General features: G+C 44.2%; 1 protein-coding gene and 1 long non-coding RNA gene across 2 annotated transcripts in view; one reads left to right on the top strand and one right to left on the bottom strand.

Annotated features, from left to right (window-relative positions):
- Positions 1 to 21,750, bottom strand: part of Asb4 (ankyrin repeat and SOCS box containing 4) — a 37,774-nt gene that overhangs the window by 13,335 nt on the left and 2,689 nt on the right. Inside the window, exon 2 of the mRNA XM_021190544.2 lies at positions 16,340 to 16,639. Within this exon, the coding sequence (XP_021046203.1) occupies positions 16,340 to 16,639 (300 nt within the window). The remainder of the gene's footprint in view (positions 1 to 16,339; positions 16,640 to 21,750) is intronic.
- LOC115063426 lies at positions 1,813 to 20,282 on the top strand. The gene is made up of 3 exons (XR_003843305.1): positions 1,813 to 1,902; positions 13,268 to 13,273; positions 20,273 to 20,282. It is a non-coding gene; the product is annotated as an uncharacterized LOC115063426 (long non-coding RNA).

The following is a 21,750-nucleotide window of genomic DNA, read 5'->3' as shown; positions in this document are numbered from 1 at the left end:
ACCAACTCCAGTGACTTCGCTATCATCATGGAATACCAAAGTTTCTTGTTCACCCTTTCTTTTCCCTCTATCCTGACACTGTTCTACAAGCCTTTGTGGGTAACCCACCCATCATACTCTCGGTTACAGTTGGTGATTCTTCTGGGGAAAATTTCATCACCATTATCAAGCACCTGCATGGGCCTGCCTGTTACAGATTCTCTGATAAATGCGTACCCATGTCCACCCTGTTAGGCTCACTTTGAGTCCCTGATTAAAGATTTTCAGGTGACCTTAGCTAAGTCATTCAACTTTTTGATTCCCAACATATGCTAAGTTCTCCTTAGGATATGATTTCATCAGGATAAGTTAAGTGTGTTTCTGTTACAACATTCAAATGCCTGAGGCTTAAAGCAAAGGAAGTTCCTCACTCCTGTCCGGGAGACAAATTAGCTAGAGGGGCATGAACAGTTTCCTTCTTGGCGTGTTAAATTGGACGTTATTCATTATCATTATTAAATATCCAGAGGTGGTGGTAAAACTCTCCACCTCTGAAATAAAGGTTCTGGCTGTCTGGGAGGAGAGGCAGGCTGGGAAATCTCAAGTGAACACCCTTGGATGGTATTGAAACCGTGGGACTGGATGGGCACAGCCATATTTGAGTTTAGACAGGAAAACCTGTAGCGACTCGCTAACACTTTGCTGCAGAAAAGAGAAAGATGCAGTCCTTGTGGCCGCAGGCAGGGAAGCAAAGGACTGGCCATTGGCTCAGCTCTACCCTTGTAGCTGACCACACTCCTCCACAGTCGCCTCTTCTCAGAGAAGGCAGCCCAACTGAGGTGAGCTTTCCTCAGCCACGTGAGAACAGGAGGCGGAGATAGCAAACTAGTTCCCCGCGACTCCTGAAGCAAATCTTTTTCCTATCAAGGCTTACCTGCCGGCTTCCTCACAATATTGCTTCTCCTCCCCTGCGAGGCAGACGCTTTTCAAACAGCCTATGTTTATTTATCATTTTGTTTATTTTAAAGTTACTGAACCTGAAAGAAAAGATATCTTTCTAGATGTGCAGCTGGAAAACAAGATTCGGGCACTGACTGCGCTCGGGCATCTTATGTTTACTTCATTTTCTTTTATCTTTTTAATTCCGTAACCCACTGATTAAAATTTAGCCAAGTAACCAGAGATAAGAGTGAAGAGCTCACACTCATGGAAAATGGACTGTTGTTATGCAGTCTTGCATTCATCTTGTGGGGTATATGAAGTGAGACCGAATCTTCCCTTGAAACTGTTGAAATGCTTTTTCTATAGAAATGAATGCTATTATTGCCATTCAACTGAAAAAGAGGCTAATCCAGAGGAACTTAAAAAATAGCTATGAATTTGAAAAAAGAAAAAAAAAAAAAAACAGAATATAGGCTTCTTACTTTACCCAGGGACACAATTCTGCTCTGATGGCTTTCAGAGTAAGAGGAGGCATGGCCCCACTGCAGAGATGGAGTTGAGTGGCCATGTCTGCATTGATTTAGAACAGGATGCTGATATGGTATGAAGATGCAGGGCAGGGCAGCACCCAGGTGTCAGAAAGCATCACATGATAAGGAATCAGCTGAGTAACCATGCATTTCCTTCTCAGAGGCAGCGATAGAAGTAAAATCTTCGTTGAAAAATGTGCCTGGTGGAGCCGCCAGTGTCCCTGACAATGAGCAAGGGGTCTTTTAGTCCAGAAGCAGTACCTGGTGTGTTTCTGCAACCACTGCATTACCAAAAATCCGCTTAATCTCTCTCTCTCTCTCTCTCTCTCTCTCTCTCTCTCTCTCTCTCTCTCTCTCTCNAGCTGGTGCTGTCGGGCTAGCCCAGAGAGCTCTGGACGAAGCCACGAAGTATGCCCTGGATAGGAAGACATTTGGAAAGCTGCTGGTGGAGGTAAATACTCTCTCTCTCTCTCTCTCTCTCTCTCTCTCTCTCTCTCTCTCTCTCTCTCTCTCTCATGGGTGTGCACATGTGCACGTGTGTGTTATTGGAGTTGAACATAGGGTGCCATGTTAGCAATCTATAAGCTGAGATACAACCAACCTTATTTTAAACTTTTTATTTTAAGATAAGTTTCCACAGCATTGTCCAAACTAACCTTAAGCTCACTTTGTAGACCCAAGCGATCTGAACTCCGCAGTCTTCCAGCTCCAGCTGAGTAACCGGGACTATAGGCACGTGACACCAGGCTCCGCTAGGAAGGGGACCCTGGAGAAAGGCCTTATTCTGCTAATAAGGTTAGGGAGGGTGGCAGCTATTATATCCAGACCTCCCTCTGTGTGGTGAGAAGAGCTGAGACTGATAGCCAGGTCCCCGGTAAGAGATGGCTGGTGGCAATTCCCAGGCAAATGGGAGATGGCTGCTAGTTACCTACCGCTACAATTGCAGACCATCACAAATGAAGTGGCTCACCGCGGCACAAACTTATGATCGATCTCATAGTGCCATAGGACAGAGATTGGACCCGTGACTCAGCAGAAGGGTCAACTTGGCCATGATTGGCCAAATGTTATTGGATCCAAATTTTATTGAATACTACTCTAGATGTTTCTATGGTGGTGTTTAATTGCTAACTTATTTATTCAAGATACAAAATAGTGTGTTTTATTATGACACATATATACTTACTACAAATACTTCATTGTATCTTGTCTATTCCCACACTGTCATGCTATTTCCCTCTTCCCCCAGCTGATCCACTTCCCCCACCCCCACACAGTCCCCCTTCTGCCCTTACTTTCTGTACATATATGAAACTCACACATACGTTTTCCACACGTGAAAAAAGTCAACATTGTTATATTACTCCCTGGCCTCCTTGCTTCTTTTTTGTAAAAGTGATTTTTTTTTTTTGGATAAGATTCTCATTTCAATCTGTAGACTTTGAATAAAAGCAGACTGGTCCTCCCACCCTGCAAGAGAGGATCCTTTCCTCTGACTGATGCTCTTTCTGGGGCCTCCCCGAGATGGGAGCAGGGGGGGAGACTGATTTATACAAAACCTCATGTTCTTGCTGCACTAAGTGAAGGTTTCTCCTCTACCTATAAGCCCTCTATCATTATTCTAGATCAGGATTTCCAAAATTCTGTCCTATGACATATTAATACTGTGTGGTATGTTGAAAAGAACTCTGTGATAAGTGTGTGTGTGTTCCTGGCGACTTTGTACAGGCCCATGTTAGCATGCACAAGATTGGAGGGAAGCTGATGTCGTTAGCAAAAGAGCCTACCCAGGGTTATTTGGTCAGTGGTCTTTCTTCTGTACCACACCTTTAACGGCACAATACAGTGGACTTTGGAGAATGCATTCCTGGACAAAAGCAAAGACATCACACAAACCCAACACGGAAAGAAAGATCCAGACATGATGCACGGTCACTTGCACGTGTGGAGGGCCTTGGGGCCTTGCTTGTTCCACCATTCCCCTCCAGTGCTGAATTGCTTGACCTATTAACAGGGTCTCTTCAGAAAAGGCGTGAGAGCCAAGATTCAAGGGGGCTTGCCGTGCCATCTCTGCTCTGCACAACCAGTTAAGATCTTAACTCGGGAAACCTTGCCGCAGAACTTACATTTTTAGAAGTTACTTTTCAGAGTTTAGATTTTTCACAACCAAGACAGGTGTGCTCACTGCCCACCCTGAGCCAACCGGAAATGTTGGCAAAGGATGGCCTGCTACCGAACTGCTTTTCCCTTATCAGAAGCACCCGAGAATTCAAGTTCATTGGCTGACATGCAGGTTAGAGTGGAGGCAAACATTCTTTGAGCAGGGCAACCGCAAAGACTGGGACAGTCCCAAGACTAACAGCTTACCTTCCCAGCCACCCTCTCTAGCATAGGTGAGACAGCACCACCTAGTGTCCAGCACAGGTACTCTGCACGGCGGTCACGATGACCACTCTGTTTTTTTTTTTTTTTGTTTTTTTTTTTTGTTTTGTTTTTTTGTTTTTTGTTTTTTTTTACTAGTTAAGCTCTTTGCTCCCGGATTTGTTTTAAGCGGTTCAACGGAGAGAATACAGCTGGCCTCATGACATCGTTTTGAAAGTGAAGGGGAGTGTTGACAAAATTCCAGGTGTTTTGGTTTTCTCTCTCTTTCTGGCAAAGCTGTGCTCTGTAGCCCAGCCTGGCCTAGAACTCGGCATCCTCACAGCCCAGCCCCCCAAGCGCTGGCACTGTAGGTCTGTGCCATCACACCTGGATTTCTTACGATTATTGTGAAGTCCAGCCTGCCGTTTCCCAGGGCTCCTCTGACCTCCTCTCCAGGGATTCAACCTTACTTACAGAGAGCAGATTCTCTTGTTACTTCTATCACGCCCCCTTCGTTAACTAAGTCTGGCTGGCCTTGTCCATTGGGAAAAGATTGGAGGGAGGGTACCAAAATCCTAAATCCATAGTGAACAAAGGCCAAGGATATTGTGTTGAGGGTGTCTCTCGTGGTATTGGCTAAGAACTCCTCTCACTACTGTGGGGGTGGGGGGGGATGTTCTGTCTCAGAAAAGGCAAGCCTCTGCTTTTTTTTTTTCCAGTTCCCAGGGGCCTTCCAATGAGTAGAAATACCTTAGGAGCTGGCATGGGCCTAGAGCCTTTGCCACTTTCCCTCCTTGTGAGTTCTCTTACTCGGATGAGTAAGGAGCTGAGCTGAGAGTCTCAGGGTCTGGTCGACTTAACCGTTACCTCCAAACCTGAGCCCTTTCAGCACCGGATGAAATTGTTTAGATTATCTTCTGTAAGTCATTCCTTGCAGAGGTTACAAAGAAAACAATGCCTTTCTGTTTCCAAATCTGCTATCTTTCTGCTAAATGGTGTTTAAAATGTTCACGGGATAACGAGATCCGGGCTCCTCTAAACAAGGAAAAATTATAGAAGTGCTGATGGGGAAAAGGAAAAAAAAAAAGTCCTTCAGGCCCGAGAAAATGTCATTCTTTAATTTCCGGTTCTAGATGCTTCTAGCTATAAGGCAAAGATAACAGACCCGGTCTGAAAGCTTAGAGAGGAATCTACCATGGCTTTGGAGGGGGAACTTAAGAAAGCCTGCTGGAGGGGGAAACTGATTTTGAAGATGTTGGAGACTTCTGTGGGCAATACCTCACAATTTATAATTTGAGAAAATATCCTGGAATGGTCTTGTAGGTAAAAAAAATAATAATAATTGGCCATTGGATTGCTAATGGGTACGGCTAAAAAAGAAGCAGCTTAGTAACAGGTGAGTTTAGAGGCAGGGGTTTTGCATGGCAACCGGCTGCTTCTGTTGCTTAGCATCTTACAGGGTCTCCTTGCTGGAAGTCGGAGCTTCCCCTCGGCACCCTGGGCTGTTTTTGCTACTTAATATCTTACCATTCCTCCTCGCTGGAGGCAGCAATTTGGAAATTGATCAAAGAGGTGTTTTTAATTACAGAGTTTAATTTTAAGGAAAATGAATAAACGGATTTTTAATATAATGTCTTCAATCTCTTCCGTCCACCCCCTTGTGTTGTTGCAGCAAATCAGAAAACCCAAATAAAGGCATTATCCTATTCCAAAGGACAGAATTGCTCTCCCTTAGGGTTGCCTGCTCACAAAACTAGACCTTCTGTGTGCTAGAAAATGATGAAGTGGGAATAAATTATTGCTTTGGGGGAGCCAAAGACGCATCAACTCTGTGTGTGTGTGTGTGTGTGTGTGTGTGTGTGTGTGTGTGTGTGTCTTTTAACTAAGCACATTTACCCTGCCCAGCCGACATCCAAAACACCGCATGGTGGTTGTCTTTTTTCAAGCTACTGGAACTCAGATACAATGGTTAAGCATCTCTGAGCAGGTCAAGGAAGCACAGAGTTTCTGCCGGATTCTTTAACCAGTCCACCGCCTCAGTTGGGAGAGCGGCATACGGTTTGCTTCGAGGCACAGTAGGACCAACCAACATGGACTTGATGCAAAGCAGCCCGGGGCCTGCTCAGATGAGACAGGCCAGGTAAAACCTCCTTTAACTTCTCTTGGGTTTCTGATTTCTCATCTTTGTGATGAGGAAAAGAACGTGCACTTCACACAGTTGTCACAGGACTGAATGAGTCGTTTTATTCTAAAGTACCTGACACATCCATACCGACGTGCTTAATGTACGTCCTCTTCCTCCCCATGTTCTCTTCGCGTGCATATACGCTGGCCACAACATCAATTTCTTTTACGTGTAGCGCCGATGCTGTTAACTTTATTAAGCGAGCCTTTTCCATTAAGCATTTATCCTTATTCATTAGCTTGGAGGACTGGCGCACAAAGATATTAAATTATTTACTCAAGTTTAATGAATGAAATTGAAAACCTCTCTCCCCCCGCTGAACATGAATGTGCCCTTTTCAGCACGCAGAGCCTTGTTGCATTTATTCAGAAGCTATGGCTAAGTGCTTAGTTTGGAACACAGGATTAATGAGCCCGGAGACATGGCGTTGGTCACCATGGCGACCGAGCTAGCATCGCTCCGTTCCAAGCTCAGGCAAGGAATGTAGGATGCTTAGCTCTGGCCTGCAGTATAGAGCAGGGTGTTCTTTTTCATATATCTGACTCCCCGTTGCTGTTTCCAATTACTCCCTAACTCCCTTGGTGGGGAAAAAATAAATAAAAAGAACATCCCTGGATCTTCAGGGGTTTTGCTTCTTTAGCTACCTAACCTCCTTCCTAAATACATTTATTTATCTCCCCATCAGCTTCTATAGATTCAGACGTCTGAGTCGAATTTTGCTTCAGTACCTAAGTGCCCGGCCATCCTTTTGGGTGTCTAATAAACACACGCAGGGATAACCCAGGACCCTGGTCTCTCAGATATTGGACCCCGTTCTCGTCAGTGACTTTCCCTCCCTTCTGACTCCTACTCACTGTCCAGCGTAGACTGAGCCATGTCTGAAGCTAGTTGGTCTCTGGCAACCACCAACTCACATGTCCAGTTCTCTGACATTACCGTCTCTCGTTACATCTGGCTTGCTTACCATTGGCTGTAGCCATCTTGGGAACTTGCGGGATGTTCTTCCGACAATCTCTTTGCCACTTAGGAGTTCCTTACTTTCATCCCATCCCCTCTAGCTAATTTTACGCCCTAACATCCCATCCTCTCTGCTGCCCAAATTCCCAGTCCCCTGCCTTTTTATCACAGCACCCGCTTACACTAGACGTGACGGTGGCAGTGCCAGATCCCAAACCTCCGAATGCCGTTGGGCAAGAACCGCGCTGTGGCTGTGACATCTTCAGAACAAGCCTGGTACCATCACAGATGTCAGCAGAGAGGTTTAGCTGGCCCCTCCGGGGGGGGCCCAGCATTCGTCTTTCTAACCTATTTCCCATGCTCTATAGTCGTTATCCCAGATGCTTTTCTCGAAGTCTTTAATCCTTGTGCTGACCAGATCTCTTTATGACTTGATTTACTTAGAAAGTGATTTACTTGATTTACTTCAGACCCTGACAACCATACAACAACGTCTCCATCCTCCCCCTCCCCATTTTCTCTCTAGGGCACGAGAGAAGTGGGGTTTTCCTCTCCAGAGGCAGTCTTTTTGCCTTCTCTGGACCTCATGGCCTACACTTGTCAGACAACCTCACACCCTCACCCAGCTCTTTCTGTCTTCAAACTCTGAACACCGAGCAGAATTTCCATTAACATTTTTGTTTGTTTATGTTCAGGTGTTACATAAAAATAGAAGACTCCCCCTCTTGCCTACCCTTCATAAATAATACTTTTTAAAAGTTTTTTCACCTTGCTCTTAGCCGTCTATATCTTCAGTCCTGCAATATTTAACACTATCCGTGACACCAGGTCAACAGAGCTCTCCTAATTCCCAACCGACTGTATCTCCCAGTAACACTGAATGTCTCTGACTTCTCTCTCTCTCTCTCTCTGGCAAGTTAATTGTCACGGGAAAGAAATGAATACAATAAGCCAAAAACTGAATACAACTGTTCCGGTCCTGGTACTGGCAAGGTTTTAAGTACACTGGTCCCTCAAGCACGAGTCTTTGTTCTGGATTGAAGATTTAATATAGACGTGACAGTCAACATGCAAAAGGTACTACTGTGCAGTTAGCTATGCTGGGGGAAAGATCTGTCCTCCTGAAACCCACAAGTCAGCATTAATCAAAGACGTAAGCAAAGATGAGTGTGATAAAAGACAATGACAATGTCCCGTGAGAACCTAACAAGGTCTGATGGGAATATGGAACATAACACGCAGCTGTAATGGTGCGCGTGGAAAATGGACCTCAGAATGGAAGGCTATTTTCAAGGCTCATGCAGGAGCAGGTTTTAGCACTGTAAAAAAAGGAGAGGGTAATATGCCAGAGTGGAGGTAGATTTACTGTGGTTGCACTACCTGCGACCCATCACCGAGGATACTAGCAATTCTACCTTGAACCTCTGGGAAGAAGCCTGTCAGATTTTCCCTTTGGAGAATCTAACCAGAAAAAAAAAAAAAAAAAAAAAAAAATTCAAATGACTAATCTAGCCAAATCTTGTAGAGTGAGTGAAGCTAATAATGTATAAACCTCACTTGGAATTCAGTCGTGCCATCTTACCTACAGGGAGGCAGCCAAGAATTTTCTAAGACAACCCAGAAAGCAAGCACAAATGCAAAACCTATCCAGGGCAGGAAATCAGCAAAAGACGGGGTGCAAGAGTAAAGCCAGAGAACCAATACTCAAATGATGGAAATTCACAAAAGAGGACGTTAAAAAGCAGGAAAGAATTTGTGCACAAAAACACTTGAAATGGACAGAGAAGTACTGCGGGGGTTGGAGGAGCCGGGAAAGCAGACTAAAGGAAATGCATGCCAGCAGATCTTTGTGAATTTTCAGAACAAGGGTGAGAAGAAAACCCTAAACACGCCAGGAAAGAGTACCACAGGTCACTGAGCAAAGGCTGAACGGCTTCAGATTTGCCAGCAACATCTTGAAAAAACAGAGGCTGTGGGGGAATGCTTTCATCACGCTAGAGGGAAATAATTATGAATCCGGGCTTCTCTGTCAATCAAGGAAGAGCAAACACGCTGAGTGGTGTTTATCATCTCCAGCGTGAGTTCTCAGAGCTCTTGTTAAGGATTTGGTCAACTCAAAAAGCAACAAACTAAAAAGAAAGAAAAAAAAAGCATGATTCAGGGAGAGGAATCTGACCCAAGGAGGGGAGGAAGGCCTGGATGTCACAAAAGATCCCCAGGGTGACAGAGGTTCCCAGGACAAGACAGGAAGGCTTAGAAGGGACTCCCCCTCCTGGAACATGAAGTTGATTAAAATATTGACTGAGGTTAAATATTTTTGTAATAAAATCCAACCAACCAAGCAAAAACAATGCAACTTATAGCAAAAAAAAAAAAAAAAATTTATAAAGGCTTAAAATATCAACAAGTCATTGAAATCTAAGCAAATTAAAAAAAAAAAAGACAAAAGACTAATTAAAAGAAGACATTGTTATTCTAGTTTGTGGTGAGCTTTGGGTTATAATGTAACTCATTGGGAATGTGGGGACTGGGAAGGACCTAGTGCAGGTAGGTATCATATGATGCCCCAAAGAGGAAAAGGACACAGGTCTTAATCATGCCTCTATAATTTTGATTGTCACAGAACTTACACGGTTACAGCTTCCCTGTTTTCAAACATAAATGAGTGGCAGTGGTTCGGCGATGTGCAAACACTAGGCTAAGCAAACTAGAGAAGCAAAAGCAGTTGGGAAAAAAAAAAAGGAGTATTGCATTTTTCATAATGAACCTTGAATATAATATCTTAATATTTTTCAAATAGCATATTATCCTATCTCCTGTATTACATGCATCTTCTGGATTTCTTCCGTTTCTTGTGATTTTATAAGTCATCTTTTTTATTTTATTTTTATTTTTATGTATGTGAGTACACTTGTAGCTGTCTTCAGACACACCAGAAGAGGGCGTTATCAGACCTCGTTGTGAGCCACCATGTGGTTGCTGGGAATTGAACTCAGGAAGAGCCGTCGTCAGTGCTCTAAAGCACTGAGCCATCTCTCCAGCTTGATAAAGCATCTTCTTACTCTACGACTTCTAACTGCTTATTTCTTACATATAGAAATACAGCTGACTTGTTGGAAGAATGGTTGGAGATGCAGAACAGCTGCTAAACTCAATTATTCGTCCTCACCATTTGATGGTAGATTTTTCTAAGGTTTTATTTTTATGTAGATAAACATAATTGTAGGAAATAGTGGCAATTTTCCTCCTTCTCTTTGTTCCTCATACATTATTAATTCCTCTTTTTCTATGTATGTTGGGACCCCCCAGGACAGGGCTGAAGAGGCATGGAGAAAGTAGCCTTGGTTCTGAAGAGGAGCCTTTAACATTCCACCAACAGGGGATTCATCGACTTTACAGGGCCCTGCTGAAGGCTGTGTTTTACAGAGTGTGCAATGAGCCCCCGTAAAGGATTCAGTGGGACTGGAGAAACAGCTATCAGATGGAGATGAGAAAGGAACCCCCCCCCCAACTTATTTCAATTCTCTCATTCGGTAAAGGAGACGAGGTAAAAGAAGGCAGCATTCGGAAGACAAGGCAATTTAGAGATGCACTCCACCATCTGATAGAGGACGATCTCTGAGCAGGTGGTGGTCATGAAAGTCACTGCCTATAATTTACTGTTTCTATTTCTCTCTTTGAGCAATGAAAGATTTTTCCCTTTGCTGGTTTTTTTTTTTTTTTTGTAGTGATATATCATTTCCTTTAAAAATAATTTTAACAAATAACACCAACTTAGAGGAAAAAAATTAAATTCAGTTGGCCTAAGTGTACTTACAATACCACAGAGGGGGCAAGAGTCTATGAATGAATGAAGCGGACAGTTTTGTGCTATCACAGTGCACAGCCCAAGGGATGGGAAGGTGGGCAGCAGTGAGGTAGGGAGAGGGCGGGCTGTCCTGCGGGTGTGTGGATGGTTCTTTATTAAAATGAAGGCCTCACTGGTCAGGGACTCTCCTGAGTAGGTGACTTGTGTTACTGTGGTCCTCAGGAACAGAGGGTGGTCTTTTCAAAGGCAGGGTCTTCTTTACATTGCCCCTCGTGCTACAGTCTGTCAGAAGCCATTTGAATTTTTATAGCTTTTCTCAGGTAACAAATTTTCCTCCTACTGTCAGGATTTGCTTCATGTGGCCCAAAGCAAGCAGTGTTCATTTTCCTCTTAGGAAAGGGGCTGGATGGAAATAATGCACAGCTTAGGAGCCAGCCAAACCTGACCTGACTCGCTTTATTCATAGGGAAATGCAGAAAGCAAAGAATGGACATTTTCGCTGAGGTAAATAAGCCCTCTCGACTGAGGAACACCATTATACTAATACCAAAGGAAACAAAGGCCAGAAGATGGCGGCATTAAGTAGAAAGGCAAACAGAAAAATAGCAGGCAAAATCCAGCGTGGGACACAGTCACGGCTGCAACAGAGAAAAACAGGGCAAAATCCTTTAAGAGAAAATTGCATGCAATTTTTTTGGACTCAATTAGCCTTTTCCACAAAGAGCACTTTCCCACAAAGAGCCCATTAAATAGCAAATGAAATTACATCGGTTTTCAGTTGCCATGGTACTGTCTCTTCTCTAATGGACTTCTCTGGTCCTGAGGTTCACGTTAGACTGGCTTATTTTCCTTGCCTGTGTGCCGGCTCCATTCTCCTGTCCGGTCAGGAAGACATGTATGTGACTTCCCCAAAACACCTACCTACAACATCATCCCAGCAAGACAGAACTCAGGCGGCAACCGAATTCCCTAGTGACAGGGGTGTCAGACCAGCCAGGAGCTCCCCATTACTAGCTGTGACCCTGAGAGTTTGCACTAATTCGATGGCAGAGGGTGCAGACATGCACTCGGGGCTGCTGGAGCAGACCTCTGACCGAGGACTGTTTAGCAAGTGCTGCCCCCTGAGGGGAGGGCGCGAAGATGCCCAGAAAGGTATGAAAGTTAACCTTAGACTCTTCCGGAATCTCCAGACTGGAAGGCTGGCCCACAAGCAAGTACCTGCTTTTCCTTCCTCGGAAGAAGCGGCAGCAAAGATTTAAAAAACTCCCCAATTATTTCATTTGCAATTTTGTTTTTCTATTGATTCCTGTTTGCCACATGTCCTACTTCCAAATAGGAAGAGGGAGCAAGAGCTGTAGCCCAGTAAGGATGCTTGCCCAGCAGACGCGAGGCTCGGCACTGCATATGCCCACACACCTGTAATTTCAGAACTTGGGTGGCAGAGGCAGTGGAAACGGAAGTTCAAGGCCATCCTGGAGTCCATACCAAGTCAAAGAGTAGCCTGGGCTACAGAGACCCTATCTTCCAAAAATCCTAAAACTCGGGGTCTTACTCTATAGATGACATGCCTTTAAAGAAAAAAAAATTACTTATGAGTAGCTTATGCCTGTAGCCATAGCACTCAAGTGTCTAAGACAAGAAGATTCCTACAAATTAGAGGGACTCCCTAGGCTGAGTTCCAGACCAACCAGAGCTACAATGTGAGACCCTAAATAAATAAAAAATAAATAAATAAAACTGTCTGTATAAATGAACACACTTTTGCATCATTTGATTTGTGCGTGGGATATATATATATATATATATATATATATATATATATATATATATATATGGCATAATATTCCATTAAGAAGACAAGTATTTCTAAATTTTTCAGTAATATACATAATTCTGTAGTGGTGAAAGTAAATCAGATATGTCTTAACATTTTATAAATATATATGTATGTACATATATATATGTGTGTGTCTGTCTGTCTGTGTGTGTGTGTACATACATATATGTGTATCTAGCCATATGTATGGGTATGTGTGTTTAATATGTAAAGTTTGGAAGTTCAGGCGTACAGTTAACAAACCGTGTGGGTGCCAGCTTGCTCTGAAGACGCCCTGGAAGCTACGGCGCCCAGTCCTAGACTCATGCTGAATGTGTCTCGCTTGCCTTTTCTGTTGTCCCCAACTCTCTGAATAGCCTTGTTTGGAGGGGACAGCTATAGCATGAATTGGGACCTGGAAATAAATTAAACCTCTGGTTCCAACATCTTCCTGTCCAAAATGAATCTCTAATCCCAGCAACGGGGTTCCCGAGTAAAAGTTGGTGTGTGTAGTCGAGACTCCCCGCAGCGTGGACTGCCTTAGGGGTGTGTGAGAGGAAGCCTGGCGGCGGCGTCTGAGGAGCCAGCCACCTGCAGCAGGAGGAAGCCTCACTCTTCAGGGCAGTGCGGGCACTGCTAGGCAGCCCATGCTCCAGTAGATGGCGCCACACCCACACTTACATGGGAAGCACCAAGTGAAGTTAGTGAGTTATTTTTAAAAAGAAGGGGGGAAGGATATAAAGGCAGGGGAATATTAGGTGAGGTTGGGGGTGGGGTAGAAGAAGGAAATGCGATGGTTGAATCGTCATATTTCATTGTATACATGTATGGAATTCTATAGGTTTAAATAGGGGACAGGAGAATGAGGGCAGTTAGGACACAGCTTGTGCTCCCTTGTCACCCTACTGTCCCTGCTAACAGAACAACAGATCAGTCGTCTCTTGTGATATGAAATCTAAAGTTTGAACTATTTAAATAGGAACAAAGTCTAAACTCAATCTAACACAAGGAAGAATGTAAATATAAAATGTGGGGGTGTCCAGAACATAGGAGCTGAGCGAGCTGGTAACTGTGATCATCTATTCACTCCTCTCTCTCTCTCTCTCTCTCTCTCTCTCTCTCTCTCTCTCTCTCTCTCTCTCTCTCTCTCTCTCTCTCTCTCTCTCTCTCTCTCTCTCTCTCTCTCAATGTCTCTCTCTGCCTCTCTCTCTTTCCCTCATCTCTCTGCCTCTCTGTCTCTATCTCTGTCTTTCTGTCTCTCTCCATGTCTCTCTGTCTTTCCCTCTCTCTCTCTCTGCTTGTCATTTCCTCTGTCTCTCTATCTGTCTCTGTTATTTCCCCCTCTCTCTGTCTCTCTTTCCCTCTGCCTCTCTGTCTCTGTCTTTCTGTCTCTCTCCATATGTCTCTGTCTTTTTCTCAGTTTCTCTCTGTCTCTCTCTGTCTCTCTATCCCTGCCTTGCCCCCCTCTCTCTCTTACACACACACACACACACACACACACACACACACACACACACACTCTTTCAGTCTAGCCCTCCCCATTCCTCCCTGTCTCTCCCTTTCCCTTCTCCCCATTTCTTCCCCCTCCCTCCTCAGGGATGAGCCATGCTGATGACCCCTTCATTCCCATGGCTTCAGGGACATCTTTAGGACTCAGTAGTCCTACTACGCTTCTTGAGTGCATTATTTTTGCACTCTTCCTACTCTCACAGAAATGTCTACCTTTCCTGCTTTCTCTCATTTTTCGCCAATGCCTTTGACTCCAAATGGTTGAGGGGGAATTCCTCAGGTTTGGATGGCCTCACCTTATCTACTCTGATTTTGGAAATCGCCTTACAGGGCATACTTATTAAAATTGTCTTGTCATCTACAGATTTCATCCCATCTCATCTTTGGAAACCTGGGTCCTTGAAGATTACTAAAGTAACTCTGTTGTGCTCGTGGTCTGCAATTTTTCCTTGGCCTCCCTACAGTCACCTTTAGCCCTGCATCCTGCCCCAGCTGTCACAATCAGGTTATTCTTGCATCCTTTCTCCGGGCAAACAGCTTTCAGCAGTTCTTAGCATATTCTTTTCAAAACATCCATTTAAACCCTCCCCAGCCTAATCTGCCGTCCACAGGAAGCCATCAAACCAGTTTTCGTTTTGTTTAGTTCTGTTGTTTTGATTCGTTGGTGTTAACCTTTCACTGGATTTAAGGAATATCTCATTTAATCTTGAAAGCTTTCCCAGTAGCTGGCTGGTCCCTGCTTCTTGAGCACACCTCTTTCTTAGTCCTGAGTTACCACAGTCCCTCTCATTCTCCTTAGACTTTGGTCACTTGAGTGTTAGCATTTATCGTGACTTTGTCTAGATTCATTCTTTTTGACTTGCTCTTACTTCTTTTGTTTTAAAGATAATTCCTCATTGATTTTACAGCCTGAGCAGGTCTGAAACCTGCCATCCTCCTGTCTTAGTCTCCCAAATTCTAGAATTCTTAAATTCCAGGACTGCATTGGCTACATAGGGAGACGTCATTGAAAAAAAGAGGAGAGCGAAATTAAGAAAAAAAAAGTAGGAAAGAGAGGGTAATAAAATAGGGAAATGGGGGAGGAAAGGAGAGAACATGATTACACGCTAGCTAGGGCTCTTATAAAGGCAAACCCTCATCTTGTATCCAGGATAAGAAAGCAGCTCAGTAGCTCATTCATGAAAACGGAGCAAAAACCATAAACGGATACTTCTCCAAGTGACAATTCATCAGTCAAGGATTATTTGATGGCATTCACCCAGAAAGGATGCCGCCCTGAAGCCCCGGTGAGATACTGCTACACACTTATGAGAGAGCTAAACTTTTTACCCTTAAAGTAAAATACCTGGACTTTAAGATAAAGTGAAATGTTTTACTTTATCAATTTTGGCAAGACTAGCAAGCAAGTAGAGTTTTCACACACCGCTGGTGGAATTTAAGAAGTGGTCTGGCCACTTTGGGAAGCACGGTGTCTGTCTCTTATAGGTGTGCTATCCATCTTCTCACCCCTAGGTGTGTATTACAGGGGAAATCAAAATGTGTCCAGCTACAGGAGTCCACACGCAGGTACTTACAGTCACGGCCCTCCAAAGTTAACAAGTTCTTGACTGAGACCTGTGTAAAAATGCATGGCACGTCTACACGAAATATTATTTGGAAACTTAAACAACTAAAGGACCTGGAAAAATCTTTAACATTTTGTAATAGTTGACTCTTAACATAGATGATATTTTCTCCTTGGTAACACTTCCCCACTTTTATAATTAAAATTTATTTTGTTACTATTTTGTTAAGATCCTCCTCTACTGAAATATGTATACATAGACATATATCCCTGTGTACATCTATAAGTATATATAAGTTTGAGAGTGGAAACTGGTTTCTCTTTGTTACTACTTTACCTGATGCATAACAAGGGTTAAATAAACACATTAAGTAACTATAAAAATTAATACACTTCTTACATTCAGATATTAAGATTTTTACGTGATAGTCACTGAATGGCTTCAGTAGGAAACACACACACACACACACACACACACAAACCACCACCAACAACAACAACAACAAAAAGATGTAAATTCTTGTGTGTATGTTGATTTCCACCATGAATCAGGTTGAAGGTGCTGGAAGGCCTATCACATCGCCTGAGGCCAGGCGGAATGGCCAAGTCCCCCAATCATGTGTGTATGAGCACACACAACAAACCCTGTGTGTATAGACCCAGCATCGGCCCTCCCAGCGCGTCTTACCTCTCGACACCAACTGCTTGGCACAGAGGATGGAGCTTGGTGTGGTGCAGAAGTGCAAAGCCGTGTGCCCGCTCAGCGAGTAGCAGTTGAGCTTCGCCCCACGGTCACAGAGAATCTTCACGCACTCCAGGTTGGCTATTTCACAAGCCACGTGCAGAGGGGTCTTCCCGTTGGGGCGACAGTTGATGGTAGCATTGTGGTCCAGCAGTACCATCAGGCACTCCACGTGACCAAGCAAAACTGAGAGGTGCAGACCTGTTGCCCAGGAAGACTTCAGCTTATAACTGGGCAACCAATAGCCTGAAAAAGGAAAGGGAGAGGAGCTTACTACTGTGCCCAGCGCTCTTCCCTGTCTTGTAAGGATGTTGACAAGGTGTTTTATTTGGTCACAATTACAAGATTGAATTAAAAATGGATCAGGAGTTTGTCATTGTCAGCCGATGAATCTCTCAGAGCCTTTTTTTCTGAGAACTGACACGGGTCAGGCTTTTTGCAACTCTTACAGTCTCTATGGTTCCTAGATCCCTGTTCCTTACAACTTTACCCATTGACTAGGCACAAATTAGTAAAGAGAATGTTTGTAGAATTAAGATCTTAGACAGGTCATTCTCACCACTTGAAATGTTCGATTTCTCTTCTTCTAATCTAGCTCTTTGAAACAGAGTCTCTCTGTGTAGCCCAGGTGGGCCTTGAACTCACAGCAATCCTCCTCCCTTAGTTTCTCTGGTAGTGGGACAATAGGCCTGCTCCATTGCACCCAGATCATCCCAACGTTCTGTACTGAACACTTCTCAGCAAGCAACTTGCGATGACAGTTTCCCTATCTGTGTAGAATGGAGCTGGTTCTGAACCTGAAAACCAAAGTGTACTCGGCCTGCTTACTAGTGGCAAAGATGCTGCGTGATCTTTCCTGTCATCATCCCTAGGACACTGTCCCGCTGCGACTTACTGAAAACTTGTGCCTGCAACTGCATAGGGAAAAAAAAAAAAGAGTGACCCTGGAAGAGCAGAGAGCTGATTAAGAAAACACCGTTGGGATGTAAAGTCAAAGAAACCCGGGATGCTGGCTCTGGAGGGCAGATCATCCTGCCCCTGCCAGATGACAAGAGTACCACTCTCTCAGCCTGCTAGAGTCAAAGATCTCCTGCTTCAGTCCAATATCATGGGCTACTGCCATGCAGGGTTTCCATCTCTGTTTGTCTTTATGGCGATGGTACAGGTTTAGTTCCAAGACAATGATACAGATGACCAAGAAGGGAAGATGCTCCTGAGAGCATCTGTAACGTGCCACGTTGGCATGGAAATGTGTTCGTTTACAGTCTTTCCCCCTCCTAAATTCCCAGCAGCACCAAAAGAGTTTTCCTTGAACACTTATTACATGGACAAGTCAGTCATCCTTGGCTTTCAAAACTCAGTTTCATCTGCGTTTCCTAACATCATAGCTGGGAACTAGAGAACCAGGCTCACAGACCACAGGATCTTGGAATGTCACCAAGGCTAAAATGGAACTATTTCTAAAGCATCCTCCCCCCCCCCCCTTCCCATAGCATGGGTGTATTTGGGAGAGAAGAACACACCTTAGCTGCTACTCCTAGAGGGCTGACTGCAGACTGTGAATATGCTTTCAGTCTGCACTTGAGAACTTTGGTGGTAGGGCTGAAAGGTTGGAAGGGCCTGAATAAATCAGCAAAACAGGAAAGCTAACTGTGCCAAGCAGGGGGAAAGAGCACTCCTCAGCAGAGAGACCATCTTTAACATGGGGCTGGAGCACAGGTTCTCCAGGAAATATGGAAATAAGTTCACCGCGCCTCACAGAGCACAAGATCTGAGGTCATGCGAGCTGCTGAAACCAAGAATGAGGTGGGCCAATTCATGTGCTATTGCTAATGCCTATATATCAAAAGATCAGAATTTTTCTCACGCACACGTGCCCGCACACACATACGCACAGTGTCGCCACCAATAGCTCCAGCATGCTAGGAGCAGGTGACTTGCTCTTAACCTTTACCCTTGGGAGGTACAGCTCTGTGCACTTGTACACAGGCCAGCTGCCACTGAACTGTGTGCTCGGGCTGCACAGAGGGCAGGCTGGAAAGGAAGCGGAAGATGAAACCCTGGTGGGTGGGGGCAGGAAAGAAGGTGCTGCCTCCTCCTGGGGAAAGCCACTCATACTCCTGTGTCTGCAAGCTGGGTTCAGAAAAGCTTGGCTTCAGCAATGGGTTCAATAGAAGAGAGGCTGAGACAGGAACACGGGTATTCCCTTTGCACGAACCCCTGAGTCCACGCCATGCACACAGGGACCTGTAGCATTCATGGTCACTGCTGCCCTTCTTCACACCATGATGTAATCTGCTCATGAAATTCACCTAGAGAGTACCACAGTGTATCTGTATGCAGGCAAGGGCTTCCATGAGGGATACCTAGTGTGGGTCGAATCAAAATCGTGGGACACAACCATGTTCATCTAAACACTAGTGGCTGAGGCCAGACTCTAAGTTTGTGGCTTTGCACTTGCATTGGCTCTGTATCTCACCCATAGCATGCAGTGTTTATGGCTGAGTTATGCAAAAAGCGTGGCTGCTGTGCACGTGTCTCTGTGATATGCTGACTTGTGCCGAAAGCAGAACAGGTGAGAAAAATGTGATAATTTTTTTTTTTCTTTCAGCCTTAAAAGGGAATAAAGTTACATGGTTTTCAGGAAATAGATGTGACTGGAAACGATCAAAGTAAGTTAGCCACAGAAAAATAATATGTCTCTGTCTTTTATAATACCTAGATGCCATGTAGTATATGTGTGCGTGTATTTGTGTGTGTGTGTGCACGCACACGCGCACGTATGTGTACAGACTAGATGAAGTAGAAATGAAATTCTCAAGGGAACAAGTGAGATGAATGGGAAGAGAAGAGGGACGAGAGAAGACTGGGTGGGTTTATGTTTTAGCGTATCATATGTACCTGTAAGAAAGACAATCTTTAAAAGTAACAACAAAACATTTTTTTAACTCTCAAACTCCAATCTCCCCAAATCTGTCAGAAGCTGCTACTGACCTGCACAGCCAAAAGTTATAAAGAAATTTTACAAAGTTTCAGCCTTTCAAAAACTATGCAGAGCTACGTGTACCCCCGTGTGTACACTTCCGAGTGTTTCATATAAATCTGAGGCTGAAGTCATAACCCTGCAAGGCGAGGCAGAAAGCACCCTCGTTCAAGGAAGGTGGTGAGGACAGAAGGGTTGCAGCCCATTCTTGAAAGGGGACATTGGTTCTGCTCCAGCACTTGGAAAGGCTACACATCTCTGGTTAAACTAAAGCTTAAACCCAGGCTCCCCAGTGGTTATCAGAGCTAATGTTATCAAAGGGAAACCAGCCCCACACCAGGACAAACCTCTGGCTGCCGCCAAAGTTTGCCCACGCTGCTCTGGCTGGATTAGCAGGCAGTTGCTGGGACCATGTCCCTGTGTTTACACAGCCCTGAAAGATTAGAGACCCAAGCACAGTTCTAGGCTCCTAGTTTAATAGCTAACATTCTGAGGATAATTCTCAGAGGATCCCGAGAGGATGGGAGAGAGACGCAGGCTTGAAATGCCAAGTGATTAGAGAGAAAAACTTTTCCAGCAACCAGAAATGGGGAGGTCCCCACCACATCTCCAGCCAGTAACTAAAAGAAAAAAAGAAAAAGAAAGAGAAAATTGATTAAAAAGAAGAAAAATAAGTGAGAAAGAGATCATTTGTTAAGCATAAAAAAGCATGTTTGGCCATCAGCTGCTCCTTAGGAAGACAGATAGAAGATCTGCCAGAAAGTCTTCAAGTGAAATCATTCATTAAAACTATGACTACCATACAAGGGACCAGAAGAGGCTGGGGGCCATAAATGAAGTACTTAAAGTGCATTGCACTGATTAATAAAGGGTGTTCATTAACCTTGGCTGACAAGGGAGTTTCATACGAGAGCTAGGTCTGATATTCTGCTTGTCTCATGAGGGAGCCAAAGCTCATACATTTGCGGAAGAACCAAAGTATATAGCTGGGGAAAAGCATGAAAAAAACCAGCCTGGAAGACATCCACCCACACTTCCAGAATCTAGTCTACCAGTGAGAACCAAAATCGCGGAAAGCTCTGGACATTTCTCCTAGCTATGACTTTACCCTAAATGTTTTCTACTTGTCTCAGAATAAACTATGTCACAACTTCCCTTTAGCCCTTCAACTATTAGCTGCACCCAGCAGGTTTTACCACCTCAGTTGCGTATTCAGGATTTCTTTGTGTCACTGTGATTTTTAAGTGACTGTCAAAACTGTCGAGATGGCTGAGTTGGTGCTTGCTGCCAAGCTTGGACACCTGAGTTTGAGCCCTGTGACACACAGCAAAAAGAAGAGAAGCAGCTCAGACAAGTTGTCCTTTGAGCCATAGCATGTGTCTTCAATAGCTTAAAATAAAAATAAAGTGATGGTCCAGTAGGTTGTATTTTGCTTATATTTCTGTTTTAAACCCCTCTGCCCCACCCCCTCCCCGTCTCTGCCTGCCATTCCCTGGGAGTTATCGCAAATACAGACCTTTAATGGTTGGTTAGCTTTACAAAGTGAGAAGAGTGGACTTTTAAAATTAACAAACTGGGATTTTTTTTTTATCTGAAGATTTCATGATAAAACTAAAAATAACGGGGTGTGCGGAGAGAGTGAGTGTTGGCTTTAAGAATTAATGTTAAGTGCTGGCAAACCCCTGGCACACACTGAGAACTACTGTAGAGCCTGCTTTAACCGGTTGCCTTCGCTGGTGGGAGTTTCTTAAGAAGGATCCAGAATAAGAAGTAGGAAAGAGCCCTCTAGCCCCATATCTCCGCTATATACTCCTTACAGAATGCGCACTAGCTTAGTGGGGGCAGGCGGTGTCATCTTTAAATTACTGGTGCACTTGATGCGTTTTTTAGCTTAGAGTTCTTGGGATAATTACTTTCTGAGTTGGTATCTTTGCCAGTGGATTTCTGTGTTACCTTCCCAGTACTCACACAGGGATCTTGACATTAGCCGGGACAGGGTGTACTGAGTAACCAATTCAACTACTTTTTGGAATCCTGTGGAAAAGGAGGTAGGGTGTTTTAAAGGAAACTCAGATTGGTTAAGGGTGGACTTCAGCTCGCCCTCTGAGGATAATCAACTGTTGAATACAGATTCACCTTGTCAGTTGCAAGAAAGTTTCAAGGTGACCAGTAACTGTTGCCGACAGTATACTTCGTTTCATTTATCAATGGGAACTGAGCAGAAGACGCCCACTCTGAGATAAGGCACATATGTTCCCCCTTCTGAGAGTAGATGTGAATGGTGAGGCCTCTTCACTTCTTTTATAAAAATGAATCAAACTGCGCCGGAGTGTTTTGTGAGCTTTACTTTTTCAGTTTCCATGTACTTAAAAAA

Source organism: Mus pahari, chromosome 2, assembly GCF_900095145.1.
Source record: "Mus pahari chromosome 2, PAHARI_EIJ_v1.1, whole genome shotgun sequence".
In the NCBI taxonomy this organism is placed as follows: Eukaryota; Metazoa; Chordata; class Mammalia; order Rodentia; family Muridae; genus Mus; species Mus pahari.
This window is presented reverse-complemented; position numbering and strand designations above follow the sequence as displayed.